This window comes from Pyrus communis, chromosome 2, assembly GCF_963583255.1.
Source record: "Pyrus communis chromosome 2, drPyrComm1.1, whole genome shotgun sequence".
NCBI lineage: Eukaryota > Viridiplantae > Streptophyta > Magnoliopsida > Rosales > Rosaceae > Pyrus > Pyrus communis.
The window spans coordinates 6,178,458-6,191,800 of record NC_084804.1 but is presented as its reverse complement, the minus strand read 5'-3'; the positions used below and the strand labels follow the sequence as shown (position 1 = coordinate 6,191,800).

Genomic DNA, 13,343 nt, shown 5'->3' with positions numbered 1-13,343 from the left:
GATGTCGTAACTCTCTTGTCCGCCACTATATTATATTAAATCGACACAACAACTAAGACAATAAAACCCTTTTGTAATAGTGTTCAACAGCAGGTTGGGTCTCTCTCTCTCTCTCTTCATATGATATGCACATATAAAATACAGGAGATCAACTGCTAACTAGCTATCTTTCTCCTTCGAAATGTTAGAGTTCACCCTCAACTGTGTAACCAACAGATGCATTCAAAAGCAGTACATTTCCCTATTTGTTCGCTTAGTTTAAAAAATTTAATATACAGCTGTGGTTTGGCAATATCTAATTATTATTTATATATTTTATATATTATCCATGATCAAACTTATTTAGCTTTATGGAAAACTCATCAACTCGGGCCGCAACCTGATCGCACTGCACGTGCAAGCTACGTGTCTTTACACAAATATAACTTGGCAGAGTAGGTGTATTACTTTCCTTTCCTACACAATTTGCATAACTGGTTAATAAAAACTATAAGTTTAATTTTATGCAAAGAGAGATAAACTTTGGGTAATGCTATCTACATACTTATTTTTACTTTTTATCTATTTTTTCAATTTTGAATCGTTGGATCAAATGAATTAAAAAAGATAAATTGAAAATAGCATTACCCTTTGCTTATTGATACGATTGCGAGGATGAGTATGAGTCTACGATATGAACAGTATTTTCCCCCTAACATTGAAAAGGAGAAAATCAAAGTACTGGTTTGTGAATTATGACTAATTTGTAGTTTTAGTCTACAAATTAAAGATCTATTATAAGTAGTGCATGAGTTCGACAAATGTGAAGCGTTAGTCCTTTACGATAACTCCGTAAGAATCTTTGGCCAAAATCTGAGGAGTATCTTTAAGAAGAGTAAATTAGAGAAGGGGTCTTTTGATATGGGTCCAATTTTATAAGCTTGTTCTGATATGGGTCAAATGTATTACACAGTCATAGGTGAGGTCTAATAAGTAGAGCAATCATCCACGTCAGCAATTAAGGTGTTCATACTTGGATTTCAAACTACATTAGTTGCCATTGAATGTTTTATTAGGACTCTTCCAGAAATTGACTTGAACTTTAAATTACAAATCATGGTTTCAACAACCCTAATCCACTCTTGTTTTGAATATTCCTTGCGATTCCTACGGATTAGCATCCAAATTTGAATTTCGAATTCGTATGAAGCTATTAGAACTATAAGGAACATCTCTGTAGATGATGAAAGCAAACATGACAAATATCTGATTTGGGGGTTTTTTGGTTTTTGCTACCTGGATAACAGGTATGGCACTTCCCCACGAGATTTCAAATACATGATTTGCGTTACGATAACTCCGTAAGAATCTTTGGCCAAAATCTGAGGAGTATCTTTAAGAAGAGTAAATTAGAGAAGGGGTCTTTTGATATGGGTCCAATTTTATAAGCTTGTTCTGATATGGGTCAAATGTATTACACAGTCATAGGTGAGGTCTAATAAGTAGAGCAATCATCCACGTCAGCAATTAAGGTGTTCATACTTTGATTTCAAACTACATTAATTGCCATTGAATGTTTTATTAGGACTCTTCCAGAAATTGACTTGAACTTTAAATTACAAATCATGGTTTCAACAACCTTAATCCACTCTTGTTTTGAATATTCCTTGCGATTCCTACGGATTAGCATCCAAATTTGAATTTCGAATTCGTATGAAGCTATTAGAACTATAAGGAACATCTCTGTAGATGATGAAAGCAAACATGACAAATATCTGATTTGGGGGTTTTTTAGTTTTTGCTACCTGGATAACAGGTATGGCACTTCCCCATGAGATTTCAAATACATGATTTGCGAGTTGTATATGTGATTGTGTTATATAAGTATTGCTCCACTGGATTTTAACATTGAGGTTCAGGGGCTTTTGACATTACCAAGATGGAGGACTGCACCTTATTGTCGAAAACGAGAATCATGTAAAATTACATGTTTCTAATCAAAAAAATAAAAAATAAAAAATGTATAATTACATGTTCCACCAAGATAGGTGGTTGTAATAGGATAGGTAGTTTAGCTTGTACACGTACTTATATGACAAATAGTTTAGATTGTAAAAATACTAATATGACAGGTAGCTTAGATTGTAAAAAATCTAACAGAAATTTGGGTTATGCCGTCAAATAGGGAATCTAACATAAGTAATTAAAAGCCTCCTTAAAATAGATTGATAAGTATTTCAAATTCAAAAAAATATTATCAAGAAATTGGAAAGCAGAAGATGAAAGAAACTGAAGAATTACTCTTTTTTATGATGGATAACTAATGATGATACAAATCTACAGCGTGGGAAATTTGTAGACAACGTTTAAAAGCTATAAAAGGGTAAAATAGTGATCACAGTGTAAAAAGGTTAACCTAACAACAAAAAGTGCTGATATTGTGTCCTAGGACCTAAATAAAAAATAACTAAAAATTGGACTAATCCTAATGTTGGGCCATAAAATTAGATCTATTTCAAGTTACCTCATTAAGGAGTTGCCTGTATGCTCCATTTAATAAGAATCCTCAAAGAATTAGTGTCAATAACCAGTGTTCCATATTTTGTTGAATACATGTATAGCTATAATGAATTTTTAGTTTATAGATTAAAGCTACAATTGAGGACAAGCTTTGGTATAGTAGAAATCTTGCTTATTTATGACCTAAAGGTCACGAGTTTAAGTTGTAGAAATAATCTCTTTGTAAAGTTAGAGTAATATTATATACGGTAGATGTTCTCCCCAACTCTCATAAAACGTAAAATCTTATTGGTTTGAGCTGCCATTTTTAGATTAAAAGTATAATTCAATGATAGTTCATTGCATCAATTAAGTTATACATACTTTTAATTAAGTACATAATTAATGCCAATTAAAATTATTAATTAAATACCGATTCCATCAAAACGTCAGTACAGCAATTCATACATGGCAGTGACGGTTCGACGTTCTGTCATCAAAGCATTATCCTCTTCTGACTTTGTCGCAGCATCATTCAACTCAACTTGCAGATAATTTCATCCCCACCGAATTTCAGTTCAGCCACAACTTTTGAAAATTCCACCAGAGATTTTTCTTTTTTTTTTTTTTCGAAAAAATCCACGTCAACTTATCAAAAATTCATTTTAACGTTGTATTTATACGCAAAATTATGAATGAACTATTATTCTTTTACCGGACAAACTTACAACATACATGCATTTTAGCAATATTTTACACTAATTGTGAAAATCCTATGTTCGATACTTTGTAATCTGCGTACTTACTTGAACGAGGCCATCGGTAGGTAAGGTACAATTTTCAACTAGCCTCTTCTGAGTTTGAAAGAAATGGATAACCGTGGTTTGTCACTAATTGCTCATCTTTTTAGAAAGAAAAAATAAATAAATCGAATAATGTATCATGCTTTTTGTCAAACATAATAATATGATTAGTTGTCACAATAACATCCTCGTTTAATGCCTTGGGATCCTCATGATCGGACAACACAGATCGTTAGATTTTGATCTAACAGTTACAAACAAAAAGATTCCTCTAAAAATTATAATAATTGTAATCGTTGAATTAAAATCCAACGATCCGTGTTATCTGATCAGAGCATCCGAGGCATTGCCTCGAAGAGGATCCAATTCCTATAAATACCAACCCACATCTAGAGATAGGTCATATACATACAAACGAAAAACAATTTCCATTCAAAATATATGCTACAAATGGCAATTCCAAGGCTTCCACATATCTTACAGCTTTTAGTTCTTTTGATTCTATCTACTTCGTGGGCAACTTCAGCTGATCCTGAGAACTTTGTTCATTGCCTTCTAAACCATTCCCAACCTTCTCACCCGATTGCCCCAGCAATTTACTCTCCCAACAATGCTTCCTACTCATCCGTTTTGGAATCTTACATCCGAAACCTCCGATTCAACACATCTACAACCCGAAAACCCTTCCTCATCCTCACTGCATTGCATGAGTCCCACGTGCAAATATCCGTTGTTTGTGCCCAGATCCATAACTTGCAAATGAAGATTAGAAGTGGAGGCCATGATTACGAGGGTGTATCGTACGTGGCTGAAGTTCCATTCTTCATCCTCGACATGTTTAATCTTCGGTCCATCCACGTAGACATCAAATCCGAGACTGCATGGGTCCAGGCGGGGGCTACTCTTGGTGAAGTTTACTATAGAATTGCCGAGAAAAGCAAAACCCATGGCTTTCCCGCTAGTGTTTGCCCTACAGTTGGCGTTGGAGGCCATTTCAGTGGCGGTGGATATGGTAATATGATGAGAAAGTACGGCTTGTCAGTTGACAACATAGTTGATGCACAACTTGTGAATGTGCATGGTGAACTTCTCGACCGAAAATCAATGGGAGAAGACCTTTTTTGGGCCGTTACAGGAGGCGGAGGAGCCAGCTTTGGAGTTGTGATCGCGTATAAAATTAATCTTGTACGCGTTCCAGAAATAGTTACTGTTTTCAATGTTTCAAGAATCCTGGAACAAAATGCGACAGACATTGTCTACCGTTGGCAATATATCGCGCATAAGCTTGACGATGACTTGTTCATCAGGCTTACCATGGATGTTGTAAATGGTACTAGTTCAAATAATAGTGGAGGAAACAATAAGACTCTTAAGGCTTCATTTCTTGCCATGTTTCTCGGAGACTCTGAGAGGCTCCTTTCAATCATGAACAAGAGCCTCCCTGAATTGGGTTTGAAGCAATCTGATTGCGCCGAAATGAGCTGGGCTCAATCTGTGCTTTTCTGGACGGGGTTCCCAACTGGGACAGCTACTGAAGCTTTGCTTTCTAGAACACCTCAAGTTCTTACACGCTTGAAGAGAAAATCAGACTATGTCAAAAAACCAATTCCAAAAATTGGTTTGATGTGGATTTTTCAGAAAATGATTGAGCTTGAGAAACCAATGTTGACCTTTAACCCCTACGGCGGAAAAATGAGTGAGATATCGGCGTCGGCAACTCCATTTCCTCATAGAGCTGGGAATCTTTGGAAGGTTCAGTATGCAACAAACTGGGACATACTAGGGACCAAGGCAGCAGATCATTATATTGAATTGACAAGAAAGCTCCACATGTACATGACTCCTTTTGTTTCCAAAAATCCAAGGGAAGCCTTTTACAACTACAAGGATCTTGACATTGGGATCAACCATAATGGTAATGGCATTTCAAGCTATTTGGAGGGGAGAGTTTATGGCATTAAGTACTTCAAGCATAACTTTGATAGGTTGGTGAATGTGAAGACCAAGGTCGATCCTGGTAATTTCTTTAGGAATGAACAAAGTATCCCAACTCTTCCACACTAAAGAGGAAATAGTTATAACTAGCATTATGATTGATATGGTCGTTTAGCTTGTTTGTTATGTTTTTTTTATGTATATCTTTAATATTGTTTGTAAAATAAAAAATTGTACTCTATGTTTTAATCAGCCAAAGAAATAAAGTGACACACCTCGATTGAGATCAGGGCATGCTGGCCGTCACGTGGAAGTGACGTAACCATATGCACAGTGCATAAGCTAATAAAATAATAATAAAAGTAATAATACGAATAAATAAAATCCAGCTTAACACAAGGTAAAAACATACATGTGCAAGCAATGTGTGACAACAAAGTTCAGAGCACGAAGACCTAATGCAGTCCGGGAGAAAACGACACTACAAAAGCACACCCGAAGATGGTCCTACACTGGTGATAGTCTGTCAGATATGCCGGGGAAATCCTCGGGGAAGCCACCAAACGTGCTAGCCAACTAGAACCTGGAGGGGCGCAAAACAAAAGCGTGAGTGGGCAAAAACAAAGCTTTTCAAAAACCATTTCAAAACAAGTTCTAACCCCTCGCCATAAAACCCGTATACTTCCCAGAAAAAAATATAATATACATACATATATAAGTCATGCTCAGAAATATGTCGTGCCATATGCCTCGAAGTAAAATGCAAGTGCTCAGGAAATGCCAAATCAAATGCCTTGAAATCTATCAGCCGGAGTCACCTAATGTGACCTATACGGCTGAATCTAGAGCTCGAATCTCCATCTCACTAACTATACCTGCACACGAGTCGGAACCACCTAAAGTGGTCTGTACGACAGGCCTGGGTGTAACATAAGTACGCTCAAGTGCTACGATCACGTGAAGGCTGGGCGAATAATCGCGGGTCACCTACGAGTCGGAACCACCTAAAGTGGTCTGTACGACAGGACTGTGCACCTAACTTGGATCCAAGATGAGCGTGTGGTGCGGGAGGTGAACATCACGTGAAGGACTGTGCCCAACTCTGGGCGGGAGCACTAACACCGAGGGTGCAGGTTATGAGCTCTCTATGTATCTAGAATCACTACTGAACGTAAATATAAATCATACTCACCTGGCACTTACCTGTGCGTCCGCAGAGCCAAACATATATATATATATGCAACTAATAATGCGTAAATGATGGCAAACAATAACCATGGCATATAAATGAATAAACGTTTCAAATCAATTTCTGGGAAAACATGAGTATATAGGTATATACGGAAAACTAAAAGTCCACTCATTGGTATGTAGAAAGGTCGTAACCCCCTTGCCTCGAGTGACCACGCTCGTCCTCGGGATAGGTCTCACCTATATGCGAAACAACTATAAAAACGTTAATTTTAAAGCACATAACCAACCTTATGAAATAACTTCTCATACAATGCTCAAATGGGGTGTATGAATAAACCAACGTGATCTACTCAACCTCAGGAACATCCCTAAATTTTTAGAAAATTTTTTCACCGTCGCATGCGCCCCCACGCGCCGGCCAAGGCACGGCCACGCGCAGGCACGTGCCTAGCACGCTGACGGCATCAGTTAACGCCGTCAGGAATATTCCGTTAACGCCGTTAGGAATATTCCGTCTGTTTTGACGAAATATTCCGTCATCTTCTCCGGCGAGGCTCCGGCGCCGTCGTCGATGCCAGAAAATCGGGAAAACTTTAAATCCTCCTATCTTCTTCGTTTTTCAACCAAATTTCACAAAATTGGTACCAAATTGAAGCTTACAACGAGAGGAACAAGTTCATACCACTTTCAAGTGCTAAAATCCACGAAATCTTGCCAGGAAAACACCACCAACTCCGGCCAACTTCGAAACTTACGATCCCGACGTCCAAAACCTTCAAACGAACCACCCTGAGCCTCCTAAGGACCTCACCAAGCTTCCTACAAGCTTGAAATTCCCAAAAACATAAGAATTTACGTGTGCATGAACAGTGACAAAAATCGGGTATCCCGAGTTCGACGTGAAAATGAAGGTATCCTTACCTGAAATGGGTATGGTTGAACTTCTACGGACCTCACGAGCATGGATATGTACTTTGTTTCTTCGATCTGTGAAGATTACAGGGGTTTTGGGGTATGACAGTACAAATGGAGGGGAAAATGGGAAGGGAAATGGCACGGGACAGGATGCAGGGCAGGGAAAGGGTGAAGGAAATGTGTGGGGGAATGTGTGTGGTCCACAACCAGCCACACCAAGCTCAAAACAACCATACAACGTAAAAATCACACTAGGGGCAAAATCGTCCTTTCATGCGTACGTTTTAAAAATTCCGGAACGGGCTGTCACATAAAGAAGAAGAAAGATATTGCTTCCAATATTCCAATTTGTTAGTACTTAATTATTACAAGTTTCAATAAAAATCACTCCAAAAATTGAAAAATTACTAGGTTTTTCGGGGTTTCACTTTTCTATCTTCTTGTTAAAAAATTTACATGTTCATTTAAAGACATTCCGTCATACAAATTTAGTGGGGTCTAATTGGCTTTTTTCTAACTTGCTTTGATCAACATGTTGTAAAGTTGAAGGCAATATTAATAGTGATTAGTAATGTAGATAAGTAAATTGTAATTAAATTATAAAACTTTGACACAACAACAGTTGTAATTAGATTATAAATACTTCCAATAATCTAGAAATAAGTACCACTAAACTAAAATGATCATATGCAGCTTTCTGCAACCTTACAAAATGCCAACTAGAGTTACAACCATTGAAGGATGATTTGTCATATATATTATTCATATTCGTAATTTTTATTTGCTATTAAAAATTAATGCCATCCAAGATACTAGATGGCGGGCGTTACATTGGCAATACGTTGCAATGTTCAAATAGGGAAGTATTTAAACAAAAAGAAGAAAAAGGAGGTGATCTTATCCATTTTCTCATTTTACATCCTTGTTTAATATGGCTGTTGAATTGAATATAAATATAAAAAAAAATTAAGTGACAAAAATAAGGGAAGAGGATCCTCTTTGGATTCTCTTTGTAGGAATTCGGAAGTTCAATTAATTGTGTCCGTTCATCGTACATTATACGGTTAATTTTTATTAGGTAATGTTTATATTTAATTTTAAGTCAAAAATTATAATTTTTAACCATCCAATGTACGATGAACATACACAATTAAACAGTGTATACCTTTATTTAATTTTGGCCATTAAATAAAAAATAAAAAAAGTCACATCTTTTGAAAATTCTTCTTGTATATGGGCAGCTCATCATTTCTATTTTCTTCTCTCTCTTGATGTGGAGATAAATAGCATATATAAAGGAGTTTGCTTCAACTGAAGGGATACCGTGATCATATATCAACAAGGAAATATATCCGCAACCCAGTTTGCCTATCACTGTAAGTCGGAGGGAGGCTATTCGCAGGCCTTAAAAGCCATTTACAACTGAAAAATAAAACTTTTTTTTTTTTTTTTTTGAAAACCGAAAAATAAAACATAATTCTGTCCAAAATTATAGTTCTATAAAAAATTATTTTAAAATCAAGTCATATTCATATATCATCTTCATCTAACCAAAGGGGTTAAACATATCCGTTTAATAATTTATTTGTTTTAAGCTTGTACTTTAAATTTATTAGTTAATTTAATTAAAATATCGTTATATGTTTTCAAATCTAACTGTTGTATTTGAATAAATTATTGCAACACTGATACTTTTTTGGCTAAATAATGACCTAGTGGATTTCATAGAATTATAACATAGTTATCAGTTAGTGATGAGTTTTTCAATAAATCAGACCATTTTTTTACTTTTAAAACTTTAATCTGCTCTATTAGAGATTGCCTAAGTGACCTTTGGCTCCCTCCTCCTCTTTTTTTTTTTTTTTTTTTTAACCCTTTCCATAGATTGAGCCTCAATTATTTGACTCCCAACTCAATAACAGAGCCAAGTACAAGGCTCCTTTGAGCTATGGTATGGGGAGAGTTTTGGTTCTTTAAGCTTAAAAATATTAAGGAAATTTTTATTTACACCCAATAATTATCTTTTTACACCCAACTTGAAAATTTTGTCGGGCAAACTTACCTTTTTACCCTCAAATACAAAATTGACAAGCTTAAAAATAAATAAAAAAATAAAAAAGAACACAAACGCATAAACCCTCCCAACCACCTACAATGGCAGTAATCGGACATGATTCCGATTGTCATTACAAAAATTGTCGTCGCCGACCTACTCTTTATCTCATCAATGTTCTTCGTGCTTGTCTCTATGGGACTAGATTTTGGTCCGACTACTATTTTCTTAAAAAAAAAAAAAAAAAAATTTTAAAAAATGGATAATGAGTGGCAAACCACGGTTATTAATTGCTTTCGGAGCCTAGGAAGATTTATAGAGGCATTTCAGCCCCCTCTGACCACAAGTCTGGCTTCCACACCAGCAGTATTATCTGTATATGTTAATTATTGTTAGATGCATTTATTGTTAATTTTCGCCTTTAAATTCCAGGAGGAGCGAATAAGATATTTGTCCCTAAAAGTATTGTGGCTATTACTATATCTGCACCTAATAATAGCAATTTTCGCCCCTATTGCTTTTTCTGCCATGCTGACAGTTAAAACAATAGTCATACAATTAAGCCCCTATTGTAGTTAACTATTCTAATCATTTAAATTTAATTTCGGAAAATTTTATTTAAACTCATGTAACCTATTTTTACACCTAATTTACTCTTTGCATCCATTTAATTTTTAACTAAACTATTAATATCTCTTTAAATCTAAATTTAATACCTAATATACCCTCATAAACCCAATTCAATATGTGAATTTATTTTTACACCCATTGGACATCAGTGAATGTCGGTCTTTGTCCCTGTTATGCTCTGCTCTGCGAAGCTAATAACTTTCCTCTGCATAAATGTGTCATCATGATTTGCTTGTACTAGGTTTTGGGGGCAATGGCTGGGTAAAGTATCAATGTGTCATCATGATTTGCTTGTACTAGGTTTGTTTGTGAATTACAAACCTTAAGGGTTGAAGGTGCAATTTCCGTAATGCTTGCGTTATTAAAAGAACAAAAATTAAGCTTTCATAAGATCTGTAATGCAGATTCATTGTGTTGCATTGCACAAGGAAATCAGATATGTACTGATTGGAACTGGAGCTGATCCTCGAGCATTGATGCCATCATCTGGACGTTTTGTTCCTCCTCTGCCAATTTGCTGGTGATGTTTTTTAACATTTACTTGCTCCAAAACATAGAATATTTAACACAAACCCAGATAGGGAACAAGAATTTCTGAGTGAGTTGCTACTGTGATATTTGATAGCAATGAATAATGCCGTTGGGCGTGTTTGTAATGGTAATTCCCCAAGTAAAAGGGCAATTATGCCCTGTTAGGCAAACTACTGTGATATTTGGTAGCAATGAAAATCAAATGAGATGTTATTTGTAAGTCACTGTAGAAAATTTGAATTGATACTTGTATTAACGAACGAGATAACAAAAATGAAGAACACAGATGCCAATTCATAAATTGTAATCAAATGAACAAAAAATTCATAAATTGAGTCATACCTAGGTTGGAGGATTCAAAACTTCAAAATCACCATCCATCATTAAAAAAAACTTATTTTTCTCTATGAGAACTATTAGGGTTTTAGCTAGAATGAACGTAGGATAAACAAAGAGTGATTGTAGAGTTTAATTATAGTGTTGGTGTTTATTGATAAATTTGAGTTTTATTATTAATTTCATTTTGTACTTAATATTAATTATGCAATAAGGTAAAATAGACAATTAACATTTAAAACTTAAATTAAGTGTAAAAAAAGGTTAAATGAATTTAAATAAAATTTCCCTTTAATTCCCTCGTAAATTAGATTTAAGGAGCAATTACACATGCATCCAAATTATAAGACTATATTATGGAGAAGCACAAAAAAATTTATTGATCTTAAAGAGGGACAAAATTTATCCATGTGGCATGATGTCACGACTGATTGGTTTTTTTTTTAATTATTTTTACATTCATAAATTTTACCCTTGTATAATTGAGAGATAGTCTCTATCTCTTTATTAGCACTAGTTCTTTCTCTCTCCTCCCTTATCTTGTTCGTGATTTTCTCTCTGTTCCTTCTCTTCGTTCCCCTCTCTCTCTCTCCTCTCATTCTTCCTACCTTTCTCTCCCTTTTTCTCACTCTCCTTGTCCTTCCTTATTCTTCTCTCTTATTTCTTCTTTCCTCATCTTCTTCTTCTTGTTCCTATTATTCCTTGGACTCATAAGTGGTTTCTTTTCTAATAACGATTAGGATTTTTTTATTCTTTTTTTTTTCTTAAATATTGATTTGGATGCATGAATTTTGAAACTGATATTGTAGAAATGTTGAAATTTTGAAACTGATCTTGCATGAGTACTAAAAAATTTGAAACTAATCTTGTGAAAGTGCTAAAATTTTGAAACTAATGTTGTAGAAGTGTCACATCCCGGCCCGGGCGGGACCACTTCCCGGGCCCGACTCCACTACCGTAGCACGATATTGTCCGCTTTGGGCCCCGACCACGCCCTCACGGTTTTGTTTTTGGGAACTCACATGAGAACTTCCCGATGGGTCACCCATCCTGGGAATGCTCTCGCGCGCTACTCGCTTAACTTCGGAGTTCCCATGGAACCCGAAGCCAGTGAGCTCCCAAAAGGCCTCGTGCTAGGTAAGGATGGGAATATACATTTAAGGATCACTACCCTGGGCGATGTGGGATGTCACAATCCACCCCCCTTAGGGGCCCGACGTCCTCGTCGTCACACACGCGACCAGGGTTAGGCTCTGATACCAAATTGTCACATCCCGGCCCGGGGGCGGATCACTTCCCGGGCTCGCTCCACCACCGTAGCACGATATTTTCCGCTTTGGGCTTACCATTCCCTCACAGTTTTGTTTTTGGGAACTCACGAGCAACTTCCGAGTGGGTCACCCATCATAGGATTGCTCTAGCCCCCTTCTTGCTTAACTTCGGAGTTCCTACGGAACCCGAAGCCAGTGAGCTCCCAAAAGGCCTCGTGCTAGATAGAGATGTGAATATACATTTAAGGATCATTCCCCTGGGCGATGTGGGATGTCACAATCCACCCCCTTAGGGGCCCGACGTCCTCGTCGGCACATTTCCGGCCAGGGATTGGCTCTGATACCAATTTGTCACATCCCGGCCCGGGATGGATCACTTCCCGGGCTCGCTCCACCACCGTAGCACGATATTGTCCGCTTTGGGCTTACCATTCCCTCACGGTTTTGTTTTTGGGAACTCACGAGCAACCTCCCAGTGGGTGCATCATGGGATTGCTCTAACCTCCTTCTCGCTTAACTTCAGAGTTCCTACGGAACCCGAAGCCAGTGAGCTCCCAAAAGGCCTCGTGCTAGGTAAGGATGGGAATATACATTTAAGGATCACTCCCCTGGGCGATGTGGGATGTCACAATCCACCCCACTTAGGGGCCCGACGTCCTCGTCGGCACATTTCCGGCCAGGGATTGGCTCTGATACCAATTTGTCACATCCCGGCCCGGGACGGATCACTTCCCGGGCTCGCTCCACCACCGTAGCATAATATTTTCCGCTTTGGGCTTACCATTCCCTCACGGTTTTGTTTTTGGGAACTCACGAGCAACTTCCCAGTGGGTCACCCATCATGGGATTGCTCTAGCCCCCTTCTCGCTTAACTTCGGAGTTCCTACTGAACCCGAAGCCAGTGAGCTCCCAAAAGGCCTCGTGCTAGATAGAGATGTGAATATACATTTAAGGATCACTCCCCTGGGCGATGTGGGATGTCACAAGAAGTGCTAAAATTTTTGAAAGTGATATTGCAGAAATACTAAAAATTTATAACCATCTTAAAGAAGTGCTGAAATTTTGAAACAATAAGTGCTAGAAACTTTGAAACTGATATTGCGGAAGTATTGAAATTTTGAAACTGATCTTGTACAAATGCAAAAAATTTTGAAACTGATTTTATAAAAATGAAGAAAATTAGTGTTGGCCTTTAAA

The 13,343-nt window shown here is 37.2% G+C and overlaps 1 protein-coding gene across 1 annotated transcript; it reads left to right on the top strand.

Annotated features, from left to right (window-relative positions):
- The first annotated feature begins 3,674 nt into the window (after positions 1-3,674).
- LOC137726599 (berberine bridge enzyme-like 8) lies at positions 3,675-5,378 on the top strand. The gene has a single exon (XM_068465536.1). It carries the CDS (start codon positions 3,723-3,725, stop codon positions 5,343-5,345), a length of 1,623 nt encoding a protein of 540 aa, XP_068321637.1. The 5' UTR covers positions 3,675-3,722; the 3' UTR covers positions 5,346-5,378.
- The last annotated feature ends 7,965 nt before the right edge of the window (positions 5,379-13,343 follow it).

Coding starts and splice junctions, on each gene's coding strand:
- LOC137726599 (XM_068465536.1), top strand. CDS start 3,723: ATGCTACAAATGGCAATTCCAAGGCTTCCACATATCTTACAGCTTTTA.